This window comes from Aplysia californica, unplaced genomic scaffold (assembly GCF_000002075.1).
Source record: "Aplysia californica isolate F4 #8 unplaced genomic scaffold, AplCal3.0 scaffold00092, whole genome shotgun sequence".
Classification (NCBI taxonomy): domain Eukaryota; kingdom Metazoa; phylum Mollusca; class Gastropoda; order Aplysiida; family Aplysiidae; genus Aplysia; species Aplysia californica.
Genome location: NW_004797362.1, coordinates 444,861 through 466,270, shown reverse-complemented (window position 1 = coordinate 466,270; position 21,410 = coordinate 444,861). Strand labels below are relative to the sequence as shown.

General features: G+C 40.7%; 1 protein-coding gene across 1 annotated transcript in view; it reads right to left on the bottom strand.

Moving 5' to 3' along the window:
• Positions 1-2,113: 2,113 nt before the first annotated feature.
• Positions 2,114-21,410, bottom strand: part of LOC101846871 (mitochondrial amidoxime-reducing component 1) — a 20,272-nt gene continuing 975 nt past the window's right edge. Inside the window, exons 2-8 of the mRNA XM_013080591.2 lie at positions 17,400-17,606; positions 16,389-16,568; positions 14,903-15,059; positions 13,976-14,128; positions 9,497-9,567; positions 5,358-5,432; positions 2,114-2,580 (exon numbers count right to left, since the gene is read on the bottom strand). Coding sequence (XP_012936045.1) covers positions 2,463-2,580; positions 5,358-5,432; positions 9,497-9,567; positions 13,976-14,128; positions 14,903-15,059; positions 16,389-16,568; positions 17,400-17,551 — 906 coding nt within the window. The 5' untranslated portion in view covers positions 17,552-17,606 and the 3' untranslated portion in view covers positions 2,114-2,462. The remainder of the gene's footprint in view (positions 2,581-5,357; positions 5,433-9,496; positions 9,568-13,975; positions 14,129-14,902; positions 15,060-16,388; positions 16,569-17,399; positions 17,607-21,410) is intronic.

The following is a 21,410-nucleotide window of genomic DNA, read 5'->3' as shown; positions in this document are numbered from 1 at the left end:
TTTATTTTTGATCGCTGACACCGAGCTATCAACATCGCTAGCGCTAGAGAAAGAAACCATATTCGATTTTTGATCAAGTAAGACCAAGAGGTCATGTTGAACCAAATCATCATCAGGGGTGATTACAAAAAGAAACGAACAGAAAACCAGACTCATAGTATAGATTCGGCCTACTGTACTATTTCCATTTAATTTATTACTGGATCCTTTTTAACGAGAATCCTGCGATAACGGATGTTTTGCACCGGTCCCCTCCCTCTCGTTATAACAGGATTCCATTGTATTATAAATATGGGATATCCAAATTCCACTTACTGTAACTTGTGACTCAAGGATTTTCCATTATGAAAATCAAAATGCCCATATCAATAAATGCAACAATCGATTGTGACGCAGAATATGGCAGTTAGGGTAAACTTGAAACATGAATTTTTATAACATGGCCATTATAAAATTAGAATAATGAAAAAGGTAGTGTATGTAAATAGCACTAATAAAATAACATGACTAGCCAGCTCTGCGCGTCACTGTGCCTTCCTGGCCCAGTTTATTATTTTGCAGAATAGCCTTTGGTTAATCTTCACAAATTTTCAACATTTGAGGACAGGCACAATGAGACTTTTAATGGGAGGAGCAACCCTCAAGGTCCATTTTCCGTTTGTTGCCTGAGATCAAATTTAAGTACATAAATTAGGCATAGAAAAATCTCTTAATACATACTTTTATTTTTGCATAGCTACAGCGGTTGCTGTGGAAACGGACACCATCTTGAAATTAAACAATGAATTTCAAATCCCTAGAGCTTTCTTATCTACTGACCAGATTTGACCAAATTCGGTGAAAGTATACTTGAACCAGTCCTTATCAACGTAACAGGAAGTTATTTTCAATAAGTGTAAAAGGAAAAAAAATATGAGAATTTTCCCAATGTATTTTTCTACCGTTTCTAAATTTTGGTTGCGTAATCGCTTGCCAGAGGAAAAGTGTTATTTTTTTCGCAAATATCTCTCTGTTACATTAAGGGCAGCTTTGCCATCTGTTTCCTGAAAGTATCGTGTCAAAAGGATAAAAACCAAGGAAAGAGTTGGGGAAAAACTGCAAAAGAATTACATTTTGAGAAAGACAAATATCATTGTGAAAAATTACTGTATTTTAACAAACCCTCATGTTTTCAAAGGCAGTTTACGACGAGAATAAAGATTTTCTCAATTGTCTCCTTGCTATTTTAGGCAAAGAACTGGTTGGAACTTCAAAAATCAGCCAACATCTCAATTTGCATAGCTTGACCCAAAATCGGCCAAACTGAGGGTCGCTCCTCCCATTAATATACAACAACTAATGGTCATAAGAAACAACATTACAAACAGATAGAACACAATATTCTGCATTATCTGACAGCAGTACCAACAAGAAAATTTCTTTTTTTTTTCTTCTGAGTACACAAATATATATGAATCATTATAGGCACTATCACATTTGAAAAAACAGTTTTCAACAATATTGAACTCATATTGATATCCTTCTAACAACTCTATGATTATTGCACCGATCATTGTTGTATCCCTCGAATATTGCATCTGATTACTGCAAATTGGGCAGTCGGTCACTACTCTATTTCCAATTATTGTTTAATCAAAAGTCCTACTTGTCCTTCTTCGCTGTCTCCTTGACCTTCATTTCCTCTTTAAAAAATTACAAAAAGGTTTAAGCCTCAACAAAAGATAGATATATATATATATATATATATATATATATATATATATATATAAAGTGGAACTTAAGGATAAACCTTTTCAAAACGTACAGTCATTCAGTGTATGGGTGTTGAAGAAGGGTCATGCCCGAAACATCTAAACAAACCGACACCTGTGCAGGATTCCCGGACAAGTGGTAATTAGGAAGCTCTTGCTCTCCTATGCTTCACCGAGGTGGCCAGGTATAAGGTGAAGTCAGCGTCAGGGAGGCAAGTCTGACAGGGTTAACATCTTCTTCATTCACCACTTTACTGCGACTGAAAAATCTGTTATCTCACTTGTTGCCAGAAACAAAGTCATTTGTAGTCATCATTGTCCTTCACAAAATAACATGTCATATGAGAATTCTTTTTTTAAAAATTCTACATTCATCTTCTAAAGCTTTATCATAAGGTTCTCAAGAATGAAAGGTTATTTAGAAAACAAACAACAACACAAGGATTTTAGTTTTAGTTGATCTGTAAAATTACATACACCAAGTATTTTTTGTTTTGCTTTTGAACTTAGTGAAACTGACGTCAAATATTCTTTTCTCTTACCATTTTTTTCTTTGATGGGTCTTAAGAAGTTAAACAAGAATCAAATCATAATCAACACAATTCAAAGGAAGAGCCATAAACCAGGAGTAATAATGAATCCAACTTAAGAAAAATGGCACAAGGCTATAAAATCTTATGTGCATTTTACTCAACTTGACGTTGATGCAAGCTACACTGCTTTAATAGCAAACACAGGATCTCCAACCTTGACTATGCCTTCAGATCGCACGCCACCATACACACCAAACATTGGAGACGTCTTATCTATCTCTGGAAACACCCGGAACCTGTGAGAAGAGAAGGCAAGCGGGGTTGAAACAGTCAAATGAAAATACATAAAGTGTGTTGATGATGAGTGTGTGTGTGTGTGTGTGTGTGTGTGCGTGCGTGCGTGCGTGCGTGCGTGTGTGTGTGTGCATGCACATGTACGCATCAGAGAGTAGGAGCGGGCACGAGCCGAGAGAAGAGCACCCGTTTCTCGCGAGAAATGCCCTTCCCGTCACTTTCCGGGCACTAAACTACTGCCCGGTACCAAGAAGTGATACCGCTCGTTGGCTTTATATAACGAGTAATGAGAGTGAGAGGTGTCAACAAAAAGAGTGGCGCAGCCAGCAAGAAATGACACGCAGACAGTGTCACCCATCACCGTGCCGTCCTGTGTCTGAAACTGAAAGGGAGGGGAGAGGGTGGCGAGACGAGGCGAATGGGGAGTTGATTAGGGCCTAGGCCTAGGCCTAGTTTAGATCCCCGCCACGGCCAGCCTTCTCGCTGAGCGAGCTGCCCGTGAACAGCGCGAGAAGAGAAATTGGTCGCGAGACGAGAAGCGTTTCTCGGGACCGGGACCGGGACTGCCGAGAAGTAGGTCAGCTTCTCGGTCTTCTCGCTCGGGATGAAAAAAGTCCAATTTCACGTACAGGTGGTAGGCATTCACGGCACAGAGATCAGTCAAATAAAAGGCCAGCTTCCTCCACCCCTTCATACTTCTCCGTGAAATTTCATGGTACTGGGTGAGCTGGTCCAGAAGATCAACCCCACCCATTCTATTGCAGTAATCAACGATGCAGCTGGGCTTCATTACAGTCGGTCGGAGATGCTTGTACAGAACTGTGCCAGTGGCCTTGTGCACAGAAGAGAGCATGTGCACCGTTCGCTTGTGCTAGTATTTCACTGCCAGCAAGTTGCATTTAGCCCTAACGACAGTTTCGAAGTCCTTCAATTTGTTGAACTTCGGCTCTTTGAAAACACTTGGTAGTCCTCTGCGATTCATCCGAACCGTCTCGCAAGCGTAAGTACCATGCGTCTCTAGGAATTTAAAAATTGAAGGCGAGGTATAGAAATTGTTCATGTACAAGAGGTGGTTTTTATTGAAGCAATCCGCCAGGTTCAGAAGGCCAACAACGATACATTCCGTCTGGCCAGCATCCGCAGGGAGTCCAGTATTCACGGCAGACTTCTCCAACAGAACAGACTATTGGGCGCTACAGTAAATGTCAAAAGACAAACAATATCCCAATGACTCACATAACGTATAAAGTTTTATGCCAAATTTATGGGGTTTGGCAGGGTTGTATACCTTGAACGACAGGCGTCCTTTGAAGGGACAAAGGGCCTCATCAACAGCAAGGTCCTGGCCAGGCGAATACATTCTCTTGAACTTGTCCAAACACAAATCGATTAGTGGACGGAGCTTTAACAGCTTGTCCGCAGAGTCAGTTTGTTTCTGCTCCCACTCTTCTTCGACGTCCGATATGTGAAAATTCTACAAATTGTGCATAAATTGGTCTCTGCTTATATGCTCAGAAAACCAAGGGGTCTGAGTAGATCCACTCGAGACCCAGTAGTCTTTGAGGTTATTCTTTGGAACCAGTCCCATATTCAATACAGCCGCTAGGAATACTTTCATTTCATCTAGATAGGGAAAAAAATGTAAAGTCGAGTTCTAAAAGAAAGAAGGGTTACATCTCATTCCGTTCTCTATAAATATAGATTCTAGATCTATTCAATTTAGACTTAGAGCTGAACATGTTAGAATTATTTTAGAATTGTAAATCAAATCTAGATCTAGATCTAGTTTAGCCCTTTTTTTATATATACAAAATGTAAATGATAGATATAACCCTTCATTCTTTTCTACCCTTATCGAGAGTAACATCTTTCCCGTTCTCAAGATACACGTTTGAGCCGGCGTCAGATCCGAGTGCCTTATGATAGGCATACATATTTGTTTCACGAACCAAAATATTCAGAAATTCGTTGTCGACGAAATAATGAAAAAAATGAATTGGATCCATCCTTTGGTCGACACTGAATGGTGCCAACAGTGATTGTCCTGTAAATTCATGATGAGCGCTCCTTGAAAATTCATCTCCACACCTAGCTCACCCGTTCAACAAGTCATCTGGGTGGCCAGAATCATCATTGCTCGGGGCAAAGTCCATCAAATTTTCATTGACTGGTCGAATCTCATTCACATCTGTCCCACTGAACCCCTCAAAATCATCTTCACCACTACTAGAATCCTCAAACACAGCCGTCACTTCCATTTCCATGTCCTCTTCCACTACGAAAACAGCGCTAGGCCAGGTCTAAAAAACTATCGATAGTCAGTGATCGCGCTTTGAATATCCCACGCAAAAGCGGGTGATTGTCAGCTGACACAAAAAAACTCTCTATTCCATCGATTTCTATACTTCAAGCGGCAAATGAAAGCTCATCCAATCAGCTTTCAGCAGAACATTCTGCCCGAGACTTGGGACGTGGAAATAATTCAGGAAACTTCCGTTTCTGAAGGGTGTGTCTGGGCTGTGGGTAGTCGCAAACAGGCCGATACGATGGAAACTGCGCGCTGCGTGTGGTCGCGAACTGAACCATATGGGTTAACATGCAGTCAAGTCCTTTGGTAGAATGTCCTTTACAGCAAGACAGGAACACTCGATGAAAAAACTTCTTCATGCAAAAAATGAACACATGCAGAGCGTAATTATTGCATAAAGATGTGTGTCTACAAAAACTGGTTAATTCATACCTTACGATCAATTAACAAAAGGCCTATGTACAAACTCACGTTTTCAATGTCTTCAGGGGCTCCCCATCACTTCTCCTTTCACATTTTTTTGGGTCAATCGTTGTAAAAAGGCACCTGGCAACAACAACAGCAAAAGTTTACTTGATCAGTTTGCATGTTATGAAACAAACGAAATTGAATTTATAAAAGCCCAGAACAGAACACAGTAGAACATGGCTATAGCAGGAATTTTGGTTCCAGAAGAAAAATCTCGCAGTAGGTGGTGAGTTCCCTAGAAATCCATATCATTACCTCCCTTCCATCTCAATAACATTGGCACTTTAGATTAGTCTTCCTTTTCTTGTCTACTTCGTTGATTATCTCGGCCTTCAATTTGAGTGAGAAGCATTAATTCCTTTTGACTTTGTTGGAAGCCATCTTTTCCTCGGCCTTTTTGCTTGTGCTGTCTATCGTACCAGTAGGCCTAATGTAGAACTGGTGAAGTGGATGTGTGCGTATGCTTGAGAATCAACTATCGCTATTCAATGAATCAGGAATCACACACTACAGTAGTCTCCATCTAAACCCACGGTGCTCGGGAGGGCACCTTAGCGTGTCTTTACACGGAGTGTGCATTTACATGAACCTTTGCAAAGGGAGGAAGAGACGCAGTCATCCCTTTGGGGCGGGGGTCACTGTGGCCGATAATGTGATGACATGATACTGTTTTGTGAAGGATTCCCCGACTGCAGTGAAGAATACAAAAGCATTGAATGGGTGGGTGGGTGGGGGTGGTAAGAAAAACAGAATTAATGTAATGATATGCACATAAAATGTCGGGAACGGATAGCCCAAGCGGAAACTGTTGGTGATAGTCATAGAGACGACAGACCATTCCCCACCATAAATTCATGGACGACATCAGAATCATAGATCTCTATATTCAGAGAAACTTTTCTCTTATGATTCGTTGAACGAGTACGTTATAAGTTCTTCAAGCGTAACTGATTAAGCTTACTAGACTAATCTTTAATCCTATAGAGTAGATGCCTATCAAACGTTTTACAACATTCATGCATGTTGCGCATCATAGGCCTTGGTCTAACTAAACATTACATGCAGTAACCCAAACACCAGTCAGAACCTTCTCTCTCAAAGATGCATTTATAGTGACCAATCAAAATACATTTCAGTCCCCAAACTCCCCAACATTTCACCAAAGAGTCCTAGACTGTCTGTGGAAAGTTGGGTGTGAAAACGCTGTTCATCATTCTCTTTGTTCGGTGTGAGTGGCAGTCTCATCAAATATCCAGTTGTCTAGGCTTGTCTTATGCAAGCTGTGCAGGTTGTATTGAAAATTTCCCCTTGTCAAGCTTTACCTGTCGGATCGGAGCGTGCATCTAGAAGGAGTGACCATACGTTTGTACGTCTAAATTATATAGTAAAAAAACCCGTCAGATGACGAAAGCATGCGTTTGAGCGGAGCGTGATTTTGTACAGAGTGCATTTAGACGGAGACTACTGTACACACGCTTCTCTTCTATTACTTTTTGGCCTAGTGTCTAGGCTATGGCACATCACTTTTGGAGTGGCTAACGTAACGCGTCTTTCCACACCATCTCTCTCTGCTGCCTGCCCCACCCCACTCATCACTGGACTGGCCAATCACAACGACGCACAGCTGACTGCCTGTTTGGAACACGCCTACAGCCCCCCACCCCCTTCCCCCCAGCAAGAGCTCGCTCGATTTCTCCCACTGTATCCAAGTTCAGGCCTTTCCTTGCCCCGCTAAACCCAAGCATAGGTAATTGAGCTTACATAAAGAAAAAAAGGGGATTCCGGTTAGGTACCGCTGTAGAGTGGGTGCCGCTATAGTCATGCTCTACTGTAGTATTTCTAATTATTCGAAGTAAAGAAATCTGAAAAGTTACGAAGCTGCTGTTAACTACAAGCGTTATCTCTATAAATTCCTGAGGTCAGTGAATTAGGAGGCTACAGGAGGTTTGTGAACCCAGCAGAGATACAGATGGCAAACCCTAGTTGGCCTTAAGTAAAACTTGTATCATTAAGTGACACATGACAGATTATCTCTATAAATGTATCCTCAGGTGTAACTCCAAATTCAGTTGCTGCTATTCATGTAACAGCTGTGATGGTACTGATAACACCTCAAACTGGAAAAATCATTGACAACACTTCAACTCCAATATTTCTGATTCAATTTTTGAAATTGCAGTGGCGATGGAAATGGCTATGATCAATGAATAAATCAAAGACAAGACTATTTGTGAGGCAGCGTGGTGGAATCAGGCTCTCGTCAAAATAATAAAATCGAAGAAAACAGCAGTTTTCTCCCTGCTTAGCAATTTTTATCAAATTTCTGTTTTTTGGCTCAAGACCTTTTATGTCCATTTACAAACACATTCCTTTGAGGATTTCACCGAAAACTTTGATTAAGGGCACAAAATATAGATTTACAGTGTCCATGGACTCTTCAGCTTTGGAATTTACCAAGCTTTGGCGGACATTTTCTCGCTAATTTTACCTCTTAAACCAGGTGACCCCCACCTCCTTCAATCCAAAATATCTCCACTTCTATTGAAGATGGATGGGTAATTTTTTCATTGAAAGCAAGACAAATGAACAAGCTTTAAGATGATACCAATAACTCAATATGCCCAAAAATTGACGAGAACCTGATTCCACCACGCTGCCTCACATTTTACAATTGTGTAAAAACAGCAGTGAAAATAATGGCAACACATTGCGAACAGAAAAAAAAAAAGAAAAGGAAAAAAAAAGGAAAAACCCAGTAATGTTTTAGTCCCTCCAGCAGCTATATACTTCTCTCACATCACTATATGACACCATAATGCACAGCAAACAGGAGCATGGTTTATAACTTAAGCTAAGCTGAATGTATGAGCCAGCAAGTCGCTACTGTAGAATTACAAAGTCCTATCTGCTAAAGCTGGATCCTGCTTGCCAAATCTGAGAGTGGCGATTCACGATTCAGTCGGCTTCAATGAATCGCGAGTATGCAAGCGCTCGTGGAACACTAAGTCTCGGGCTCGTATGTGTGAAACAGAACAGTGTCATATCAACGCCACTTCGCGAGTCCCACTCTTTGTCCCGCCATCCTCTCCGCCCCCCCCCCCCTGCCCTTCGTTGCACTGCTATACTGACCTCAATTAGCGACCCCCATAAATTCACCCCCCTCCCCCCCCCATGATTCGCTAAACTAAAACAATGGCTCCATAAAATTCCTTCTGTCTATCCGTTGGAACCCGTTCATTTTGTTTTAATAGGGGGGTTGGACTATGTTATCTTTTGAAAATAAGGGGAGCCATACTAAGTGTTCCGTTCACTTCTTGAGCTCGTGACTCGACTCGCGACCCAGCAGTAGGTTACAAACAAGCCACAAGGTGGTGACAGCGACTGGGGAGTGAATCAGGAATCGGAAGGCGATCCTGTTCCGCGTTCCGATGAAGTAAATCGCGAATAGCGTTCCGCAGGGAAGAGTGGCAATTCAGCTCCGTTCTCGCGCTCGCTACCCAACTCTACTATCTGCTCAGTACCTCTAGTTTTGAGAAATTTGACATAAAAATTTTGAGCTTCACAACAAGCCAAGCTTTTCAATTGCAATTCATTGAAGATCTTGATAATGACTACGAATAACCTTATGATTTTGATGGAGCAGAAGGAACATTTGGTTTCTCAGTATCTTAAAATGGCCAAAAATGTCAGAAATCACTTTGTAATTCTAAGGTTGCGAAGTGTCATAGGCCAATTTCATCACTCTCATTGTTAAAACGCTTTCCTTAATTCCTAAAATTAAAATATTTTTCTGAAAAATGCTCAGGTTATATTTAATTGGTTTAATATTGAACAGCTGATGCAGGGTAATAAATCTTCAAGTGTGCATATTCCCAGAGAAAAGGAAAAGCTGAAGCTCCAAAAAAGAATCACTACATGAATGGCACCATACAGAGTTCACTTACAGCAAACTGAGAAAAAAAGCAGAGATGGAAAAAAGCAACGCTAACTTTATAACCTTCTATCAACATTTGTAATTTGTAGTTTATTTCTAGCACGATAACAATCATTCATGACATACTCTTTGTCTGATGTGAAATAAACAAGATGCTTTCTTAGCGCAAATTAACAAAAATAGGGATTCATTCTACATGCAATCTTACCTGCCACAAGGAAACAACACTTTCAGCTGAACGTTTTTGCTGTCACCTATAAACAGGCTTGTCCACCGGTCCTGTTATCCATGAAAAAAAATAAGCATTCTTTAAAATACATGTGGGAAAGGAGCTCATGGGCATGGCTCAAAGCATCATAAAGCTGTCAGACCTTTTCGATTCCTACTGTATGATCATGGCTTACTAAAGCCCAAACCAAAGGGGATAAATATAGGGAGGGGGGAATGTGAGTGTATCTAGGCCTGGGTGTAGATAACCGTAGTTAAAATAACCCAAAGCTCTGCACTGTGGAAATCAGCAATGGTGTGTTTGTAATATCTGTATGATGACATTGAGGCTTATGCAGGGCTGCCTACCTCAAAGTTCCCATTTCAGATAGATTCAGGGTCATTTTCAGGTAGATTGGCCCAAAATCAGGTAGTACAAAGACAAAGAAGAGAAAAAAAATATGATCGTTGCCCCATCGAACGCGCTTGCTTTCCGTGATATTGGGTAATTATATTTTGAAAACTTGTTTGTGCATGCACATGTGTGTGTGTGTGTGTGTGTGTGTATGTGTATGTGTGTGTGTCTGTATGTGCATGTTGCCACGCTCTCGCATGTGCCTATATATAATGTGCGTGGGAAAGGAAGGGGGTGTATGGGTGTGCACAAGTTGCGATGAACAGTGTGTATGAAATGAGACGAGGTTGTTGTTTTTAAAAAATCATTTTATGGACTATCGTTCAAGGCACCTATCATTCAGTATTGAATCTCGAATTGAGTGCAGGGTGATTGCCAAACTGACTTCAAAACCCCTAGCCCATAGCAATAGAAACTAAATTAAACCATAATTTTCCCGACACTAGCATAGGACACTGATAAGTCCTTCGTGACTTAGGTATGACAGACAATTAATTTTAACTAGTTTTACCCTAAAAATACAAAATGAATCCTGATCTGGGCCTGAGGAGAGGCAAAAAGAACATCAACTGCAAAAACCATGTTTGGTTTCAGCAATCACGGATTTTAAAAAGCATGCAAGACAAAACTTATTTTATAAAACCTGAAAATGAAAATGAAAATAAAAGAGATCGTGTACCGATAGAGCCGGAGCTGGAAGGACTGTGAGAGTGTGGGATGCAGTGATGCTGAAAACCTGGCAATCAGTGAATCACTGCATCATGGACTAAGTATTGATTTTTTTTCCAAAATGCTAAATCACAGTACCAGTATTTAATCAGCAACAAACCATCATGATGCATAGGCATCCAACATAGAGCTTTCCGAGGGTGGAAATGGCATTTCCTCATTGCCACTATTCAATTTGTCATCACTGACAAATCCGACAAACCCGGGAACACCAACCTTGAAGATACATCCATCAAGCCTGTGTCCCAATCTTCCCTCATTTACGCACTCGATTGTCGAATGTCAAAACCACTTCCACTTATTGTTTTATTTTAGCATCAGTTTCTTGCACCGCGGCCTTTTCCTGCTGCCGTAAACTTTATTGCATCAAACACCTCCCCTCAATTCCGACGCCCTGCAACACTCCCACTTTGAATGAACTTTGATTAGGCTTTCCCCAACAACCACTGGCCGGTCCCTAGCTCGTGCCATACTCACGAACTCTCACAGGTTCATTGACCGGTCACGATGACGGGCCCGACAATCTAGAAATTGGAGGACGCGTGTTTTCTTTTTCTCCCTTTTTTAGTCATTATAGTGACATCAGTGACAATATATCCATTTAATGTTTATGGCTACACTGTGTTTTTTTACACTGCAGGTTACAAATTTTTATTAACTGTAAATCTAACGTCAACGAACTATCATCGGACAAATCTGAGCGGTAACGAAAGCAGATTTTGATTTTCCCAAAGGAGTCTCAGTATTACACGTCTTCCGCCTGCCGCCATAGCCGCTCATTCGCACGAAACGTACTCTTGGACTGGGGAAAGCCGAATGTAATATCACAAACGCGACCAGTAAAATATGAACTCAGAAGGCTTTTCAGATTTGGTTTCGAGGACTTTGTGCATTTTCTCAGGTCTAATATGGGATGCCCACTACGGCTGGGTCAGGCCAATTGCCCGACTCGATCGCCTGAAACTGAAAACAAACACGTTTGTTTTTTAGGCGACCGAGTCGGGCGATCGGCCCATCACAGCCGTAGTGGGCACCCCGTATAGGCGATTTTTTTTCCTGCGTAGAATTCTTATTTGGTACTGACCTACGCTTTCTCAGTTCTAGGTACTGACCAATTCTCTAGACCAAGACCGATTTTAGAATATTTTGCTTCGATACCGATTTTCCTTCTATATTCACAATTCTGTTTTCTGGATAAATGAATTAAATGCACAGATTTTCCAGCCGCAGCAAAAAACAGAAGATAGACAGAAAGAAAGAATGAATGAAAAGAAGGAGGAAGATTATCTATCGTGAGTAGACATATTTCAGCCGATATGCACGTGAAAAACTATTGCCGACCGAACGGCACAGATAGACAATGGTCGAGTGTACGAAATGCGCAATCTGGCAGTTTCTAATACAACTTATTGCCGGGAGTTGCTGTAAATATCTGACAAGTTACGGAGGCAAGTGCTGATCTCTCTCTCTCTCTCTCTCCTTCTCTCTCTCTCTCAACGCATGGAGTTGATATGATGATGCGGCAAGTACGGAACTTTCGGAATGTACGGATTTCCGTAAAAACAAAGAAGAGTGGAAGCACTGCAGAATGTTTTTTTTTCTTTTTCTTCTCTCGGCACCCATCGAAAATCCGGTAGTTTTGACACCTTATCGGTATGGCGGTAGAACAGGCCCAAAATCGGTATCTACCGGAAAAATCGGTAGATTTAGGCAGCTCTGCTTACGTGATGTTGAAGTACCCTAACATCTAAATTATTGTTGTCATGGATTGTATGCATTCATTACCATGAACTAAATTTCAGAACTAAAATCAATAAACATGGAATTTTTTCCCTTTTCTGCCTTTTCTTAAAAGATTCCGAGGTTCATCTTGACTCTACCTTCGTACCTGAAAAGAAGAATTTCATGCCTTCAAGTTCTATGTCAGCCTAAAAAAATATCCAAGGCGTGGCGGTATCTACCAAGAAGATGAATGAAAAGCCATTGTGACCATATTCATCATACTACTCATTTTCTTACTTTCTAACTGTCACCCTCCCCACAAAAGTACAACCTTTCACTAGTTCAAAAATTGAAAGCAGTAAAAATTTCCCTCCTTATACAGCAAACCATCACTTCAGTAACCAACAACGTCCAAATTTACATTAATATTCATAAATCCTTTTTTAGATGAATGAATACAGAAAGCTTTTAAGATAACATTATCAAATGGACATAGACAATATTTAATTCAACAAAAAACATCATTATTTACATCACTCTCTTTCCATTGTTAAAGAGGCAGACTACTTAAATCCAGCATCATCAATATAACGGAGTCAGTGGATTAAGACAGAAAGTCGCAGAACCATGCATGGATAAAGAAAGGTGGTCACCTCTGCTCCCATTATGTAGAGCTCCTACTGCCAATAGCAGTGACGGAGGTGGATCACAGATGACAGATATTCGCGAAAAATTCATTGTTATCACTTTAATCTTAATCTGCCTCCGTGCTGAGATACCAGTTTTATCAGTAACGTCGTACCTCGGACATTCCTAGCGGGCCACTGAGGTCACTCGATGTGTACCGTTACTGTACAGCGAGCGACCCTGGAAACAAGTATTATCGCCGTGAACACTGTGAGGGTGTGTTAATAGATGATGAAAATAACGCTTTATCTTTAACAGCTTTCTCTTTATAAAGGTTTACAAACACATGAATAACCCCCCTCTCATAAGTTGATAAGTCATTATGTCCATTCAAATAACCTTTCAGACGCTCTTGTTGTTACGAATGATCTGGGGTTGGAAAGGAAATAATGTAGGTCAATTTCCTAATGGTTTGCTCTCAAAGTTTTCTTTTTACCGGCACAATGGTATTCAAAACTATCAAATAAGCTTATTTTTATCCGGTAATATAATTTCATATAAAATCAAGTTCATTTGAAAGATTTTGTATAGAAAAAATGGAAGTCTTTGTTTCCTCGTTATCCTTTCGAGCTCCTCACGTCCAAGTGGGTCAATTTGATCTAATTTCATTGGACGATCATCCGGAGCTACCAACTTGGAGTGTATTGAATGAAATGCACATTTGGTTTCGAACCAATGCAGCTGGTTCTAGAAGGAGGCCACAAATGTATACACACTCAAGCAGACTGACGCACACACACTAGAGCTGCAGGAATACCGGACACGGTCATCACACGGATGATGCTCGGCGCATGTGTGCTGAACCAGGGCCGGACTGATACGAGACAGGACAGAAGGCGAGGTGCCGAAATATGCTTATCGGGGAACATAAACCTGGCACCTGGGGGAGGGGGGGTTAGTATCACATCAAAACCAGGGCCTACAAACCTCTTCCCATGGTTCCTTGCTGATCGTCTCAATAACAATATTAGGTCGGAAGTTGGTCATTGTAATCTCCTCTGATCCTGGAATCTTGGACTTGAGGTCCTTCAGAGAAGCCGTGTTGGTCACCAGGAGAGGGCCATCATCATGATAAGCCAGCTGTGGAACAAGAAAGTAGAACTCAACATCATACACACACACACACTCAAAACAACAACCCCCCCCCAAAAAAAACAACCCTATCTTTTCAGCTTAACTGACCATGCTAAACCCAAGTAAAGCAGGCATGGCACCGTTGAAAATCATATTCTTCAATAAAATTCGGGACTAAACGAAAGGAAAAAATATACATTTTTCTTTTAATTAGAAATCAACAACAAACCTTGTATTGAACATCATAAACATTTATTTTGAGGGAATGATAAATTTTCAATTCTTTATGTTTGACATGAAAACCATCCCTTGTCCATCACAGTTTGTCCCGCCAATCTGGAGCAGTCATTAAATACCCTGTTATACCGCCAACCCCACTATACTGCCAATGTCATGCAGGCGGTATAATAGGGTTCGACTGTATTAAAAAATCTGATAGCTCGCAGCGTGCTCTTTCCCCACCTACTGTTAAAAAAGTTAAAGGCATCAAAAACAAAAAATTGCCTTTCTCTCTTTTCTTCTTTTTGTCTTTATCCTTTTTTCCATCATGGTCACCGACGTTTGTGGTGTAGCTGTTAGATGCTTTGCTGTCAGACGCAGGTGACCCTAAGGCCAATTCCAGAGTGGGGAGAATTTTAATCAACCATCTGAATCTTTTTTGCTGGAATGTTATATCCCTCTCAGCCAGGGGCCGGCCCTGACAAGGGAGGGTCAGAAGCTTGCCTCCTAAATTATTTAAATCGTGTCAATAGAGGCGTAAAAATATCATCACAAACAAACCTCATCCTGTGGTAAAGTGTTAGAGTGGGAAATTGGCCTTTTCTTCATCTCGGGTAGAGTGGCCACCAGTCTTAGACCAGGCTCACCCACACACTCAGACAGCCAAGTAGAAACAGCTTCACCGCAGTCCAAACTGTCCAGCCTATCCTTCCAGACTCTGTGGGAAAAAAAAAACCTCCTGTTTTTTTGGCAGCGATAACTTTTGTGAAAGAGAAAAATGAAGTTAGAAGCAATGGGGCTGAAATGCACTGGTTCTGCTGTGAGAGGCATGGTTCAAACATAAACATGGAGTTATAAGGTGGCTTCCACCTACGAACATCCGCGAAAGAACTAAGTCTGCCTAAGAACCCACTTTCACAAAGAAGCGAAATTTCCTGTCTCTAAAAAAAAAAAGCTTTTGTATCCAGTTTGAGTTCAAGACAAGAAACTTTTCCAGAAATGCTTTACCATGTTTTGTGCATGTAGGGTTGAAAGGAAAGGGGTTGGCATGGAGTAGCACTTGATCATATCTGCACACATATGCACTTGAACAGAACGTTTTTTAAGGAATACAAGTGAGGCGAGTGAATCAGTAGGTGGTTTTTGATTGCTACCATTACTTGCTCCTCTCATGCGGTCCAAGCAATCGATCGTGCTATAAAAGCTGGTCAATCCATTCCTCCTTTCCCTTCATTTACACAGAGTATGATTGGAGACGTTTGTTTTTGTCTTGGTAAGTCTTTTACGGTGCTCGCAACTGCATAAGGTCATATGAGCACACCTAATATTTGCAGTTGGTAGGAAATTTGGAATTTTGCGCGGGTGGCGGCCGAAGCCTACTCTTATCGATTTTAGACCACCAAGGAATCTTTAACGTGCGAAACTTGCACACGGGCCCTCCGAGATTTTTTGCCCTTGTCCGAGAAGGCTAGGTGTAGATCTTTCCTACCAGAAGATCAGGGGTGTGGCAGAAAGACAGCAGTAAGGAGGAGCCAAGGAGTAGCAGTAGAAAGGCTGCAGAAAGAGTCAGGAGCCCAGAGGAGGGGGCAAAGGAGGTGAGGGGGTGGGGGCAGAAAGTGGAAATGAAAGCAGACAACAGAACATTGCTAGACAGCAGGAAAGGAGGTGAAAGGAGACAATTTTAGAGTAGAAAATTTTTCAGTCGCTACCCGGATTCGAACCCGGGACCTTTGAATGAGAGGATAACATCTTAACCTCTAGGCCACGAGAGCCCCCGGAGATGTTTAATAGTTTCAGTATGCCTTATCACATTATAAAGACGATGTCGTACCTTGAATGTTTACTATGAACCCCCAATCAAAGCAATGCACGCCATTCATAACACGCAATACATGGATATATATATTATTTTTTTTCTTCTAAAAAGCTAACTTAAACAGGACAAGTTCATAGTCACCTTTACATTATCCAAAACATGACATTCTAAGAGAGATATGCATGTATGTGGTATAAAATGTTTCTGCTCTTGCACCCTAAAACAACTTACCGACAAGATTTGATCTTCTCCTTCTCAGCGGCGGGTTTCAGGGGAACTCTGCAGGAGGTCTTCATGAAGTCAGACTGCAAAACCAGTTCACCTTCTTCTACGGCAGTTCTTATACTTGCCATCCTAGCCTTTTGCCGCTGGGTGATGAAATCACCATTTTCCTTCACCACCATGAAATGTCTGTAAGAGAACAAAACTGGTGTAAGGCGAAGGACCCACTCAACAAACTACTAACGAATCAACAGGCAAATGTTGTTGCAAGGCCCCCCCCCCCCCCAAAAAAAAAAATCCATAAAAATTGACCAACCAGTGGAAAAATGTTAGTTTCCGCGATTTCATCATTTTGACAAGTGCCTGATTTCACCACAATGCCACCCCCATGCATTTAAACTACCCTGAATTACAAAAACTGCTTCTTCGTGAGTTTGTGTGAAAAAACAGAAGCACACTGACATTTTGAGCAGGAAAAAAAGCAAGGTAAACAGAAAGACATGACAGAGGGAAAGAAACAAAGTAGGTCCTACTAGTGGCCCTGCCCAACCACTGGTACAAATAACTGCAGAGTGTGCCTATGACCTCCTTAGTCAGCAAAGTAAGTGTGCCTGCACTAAGCCCAGGAAGAGTGGACAAGCATGAAAGTCAGCATGAGGAATTAGCAACTTGGAATAGAACTATAAATTTCCAGAGCAATAAGTCTGCATAATCATCTCAGAGAGAAGAGTGTCATAATGCACCTCCTTCAAACTCATACAGTCTCAGTAAGCAGAACCACTTCCCAAAAACATACTGCTTTAAGTTCAAGGCCTTTTCCTCTTGAAAAAAGCATCGTCCGTAAATTCAAAACCCTCAAGTAAATTAATATCTAAAGAAGTACAAGAACCATAATTGCAATCAAAATGTCTTTTGCAATATGTAATAGGCTTATATGAAGTTCTTGGGAGACACAGGATAAGTGATTGTATGCCTCACACAAAACAGCATTATAACATGTCCTCGTGAAACAACTCTCACCTGTCTGTAATATCGCTTATTTTCAGTCCTAACTGGGTGATGCTAGCGGCATCTGAAGAGATGGCAGTGCATGACTTGATTGGGTAACAATGAAGAGAAGCAATATGCCCTACTAGCACATGGCCACTTTCAGAAGCTGCTTCAGACGACATTGCAGTCGTAGTTTTAAGCCTGTGTCCAGATGTTGGCTTCAGACCAGCAAAGTATCTGTAACAGAAAAAAAGGCACAGACATATATTCATATACTTGATGTACAGACATATATTCATGTAAATTCGCCCTGTTGTACCGGTGGGCTTTTACATGACCCATTAAAGGGACAGATACTGTCTTATCATTACATCATTACACAGTTCATTCTCATCTACTAAAATTTTTCATAGCCTTGGGTTTTTAATTTTCACCTTTGTAAATGACATCAAAACTCCACCAGGAGGCGCAGTTAAACAAGCTAAAAATGTCTATAGTTTGAAAAGACAAATAAAAAGAAGGATAACAATTTCACTGATTAGTAGCTATCGCCTTATAGTCGCAAAGACAGAAAGAACAGCCTGAAAATAACAGTGATGTACTTACAATCTAAGTTCGTCAAATATCAAACCTAATCGACCCAATGAAACAGCAAATCATTGAGGTATACTTCACACTCTGACAGAGCAGCAGAGTCCAAAATATTCTTGAACAATGTTTAATAAAGAATTTCTACATTCTCTCCCAAAAAGTCCCAGTCATTATTGCAGACAGAGTTCCTCAAAGTTGTATTCGGAACCAACGTTTCAAATTTAGACAAACATGCAGACTTTATGAAACAAAAAGTGTAGAAAGTAAAAGACCTACTGTCGGGGCTCGACCTATTCAGGAAAGAGTTAAACCAAAACAATTTTGCGTAGTTCCAACCAAAAAAACCATTTACGTCTGGTACCAAACAGGCAACGTAACAGATGATGCATTGGTAGTTCACAAAAAAAGCAAGAAAGCAAAGTAAGAGGCAGCGAGGCAAGAGAAAGAAATAGATAAAAAGATAGCTCTGGAGACCTAATCAAAGGAAGCTTCAGACATAGTAAGAGTGTATGAATGGATCTTCAACGTGTCTTGTTGTGTCCCATGCTCAAGGCCTCCACTCTTACTACAGAACAAAGATTGCTGTGCATGATAACTTTACTGTCAACAGGGCAACCCGGGATGTGAAATGTTATGTCTGGAATGAGGGTGAAGGTGGACTAACTTCTGACGAATTTTCATTTTGCATCGTAGACTACGTACGTACGACCCCATGCCAAAACCTTATGGCAGAATAAAAAGGACACACACTTGCCCGTGTCCTCTCAGCTCCAGCTCGTGAGTTCAACATCACAACTGAACAGAAATATCTCACATGATGTTCCATAGCGTTCATAGCCTCATACAGCGATCCCTCAAAATCGTTCTTATACAAGTACCTTCAGTATGTCTTCAGACTGGCGTGTTAAAGCCCTCAGCCGTTCGAAGTCAAATACGTAGACTATACTTTCTTCAGAAAATATTTCATTAAATAAAAATACTCGCTCATTCGACTTGAAAGGAAAGTCTGGAAGGCAAAAGTGGTTGACCCTCCGCTATTTCTCATAAAGAGACATTCTGTACAAGCTTGTTTTCTCTGACAACTGACAACCCAAACCCTGCAACCACTCTCCATCAAAGCACCACTGCCCCTGAACTACATTACAAGGAAGACTTATTATCACAAGTACAAAATACCAACATTACAAGGGCTGATGTCAGTATTTCCGGCTGAGGCCCATGCTTTTTATGACACTTTAGAGCATTGATTTGTTAAAGTATTTTGAAATATATATTCTGCAGTGTGCATGAGAATGTGTGAGTGTGTGCGTCTGTGCGTCTGTGTGTGTGTGTGTGAGAGTGTGTGTGTGGGGTATGTGATGAATAAATGTGGCTGTAAATGAACATTCCCATTGTAAGTAGGGAAAAATGAGTCACTTATTTTTCAAAGTACTATAATGCATACAATTTAAGTCTTTCTGGACATATTGCTGATATATCAGCGCTAGTCAACACCCCTTACGGACGTATCGCCGATATATCGGTTGTGATGCGGTGCCTCAGTTTTGTTTAGTTTTAACACGATCCGTCATTTATAATTACTTTTTATTGCTTTCGAAAAACTCGGAACGGATTTAGGAAACGTTAACTTTGTCAAAGCGTGGGTTTGGGGAAAAACGAGTGAATTAGTTCTTGTGGTTTTGCATCAACAAAACGACGTTACCGGACTCAGTATAAACTTCATAACTCAAACAAAAATTGGAATATTGCTTTCAAATAAAAAACTGCGCATTCAGAAATTCATGGATCTTGGCCTGTATATATGATAAAATAGCTATGCTGATTTGCTTTCACATGTTTGGTGAATGTAATTTTTTCCATTAAAATTTATTTTTTCTAATCACCATCACCATTTCCAACCCCTCTAATACATATTTATAATGTTCAAAATTAATACTTGTTTTGGATTGTGATGTATTCCTCATTTAATTTCCTTCAATTTGATGGTTATGCTTCTATGAAGTTATTTTGTACACCACCTGAATAACCAAATCGAGCCACAGGATATGTCCAGACCCCCAAAAAACTACGTCTGGAAAGAATTAACAAATCTATAGGCGCTAGCTATAATATTTCCAGTAGCACTTCGAGGCAATTACTACAACATATCATCATTTTGATACTTTTTATGTGTAGAAATGTACTATAAAAATTACCAAGATTGCAATTTAACGATGTCTGTAAAAAACTGTTAAAACATACCAGAACCTTTTCTGTTTCTTGTCTGACAGAGTAAGTAATTTTACATTTTATGTTTGATCTTTTACAGGTCTACGAAATTTCAAAATATCAATGATTACTTCTCTAAGAAAGTTGTGATAAGCTGTATGATGATGATTTGTTCTCTGGCAAACTATGCTTTTGACGCAATTAACTGTATGTGCGAGGTGCAAGGTATCAAGAGTAAAAGTAAAAAAAGGAGCAAACAATCATACAATGTACCTAGCCAACATCTTACAAAAATACCTTTTTACAACAATTAAAATTTGTCTAAACCAACGAATATAATATGCCTTTCCCTTCATTCATATTTCAGTAATCTCCGCTTAACGTCCATTAAAAAAAAATACTGTGTCAGGTGAGAACCAGTTGGCTTCAAGCAATGCCCCCCACCAAAAATGTATTGCTTTCCATCTCTAACGGAGTTTCCAGCCCAGATCATGATGCATCATAAATCATTGTGCTGTGACCACACCGACCAAATAAAACCCATTAAGCAGAGGCGTTCGGACAGACCGCTGGTCTGTCTAGGAAGTTCGAGCGCAAAACTGAAAGTCGAGAGCGATGGTTGGAAAAACGGAAGCGTCCACGAGTTCAGTTTGATAGAATGCAGTCTGATGCTTGCTTGTAGGCCCTCCTCACCTAGTGTAAGATAAGATCAGGCGGACGCTCAGGTGATCGGGGAAAGCAAGGCATGCCACATTTTCGCTACAAGGTGGATCCGCTTCTTTTTAAAAATCTTAAATGTAAAGAAAAAAATAACAAAATTATGACCTGAAAAGCGGGATCTTAGCCGAATGTAGCTCCTTCAGTGTGGGATCTTGGGTGACTTTTATAGCCTCTATCTAGTAAAAATTATGTTTTCCCAAAACAGCAGGGTCAGTGAGATGTGTTTCTTCTTGGCCACTAGAGAGGATAGAGTCGAGAAGACATGCATGCGACTAAATGTAGAATGACGCAAACTATTTTTAGGTAAGGCGGCCATCTTGTGTGACATCAGACCGGGATACCCCTCCGATCACGTGACTAAAATGATCTAAACATAGCCAACCGCAAGGCACCAAAAATCGTGTATATTATATACCTACCAAGGCACAACGTTTGGAGCGATGCTTTTCCAGGAGACGTGTCGGTAATGTGCTCTGATATGCTGCTGCTTAAATCTCTTCTACGCATCATTGTTTATCGGGC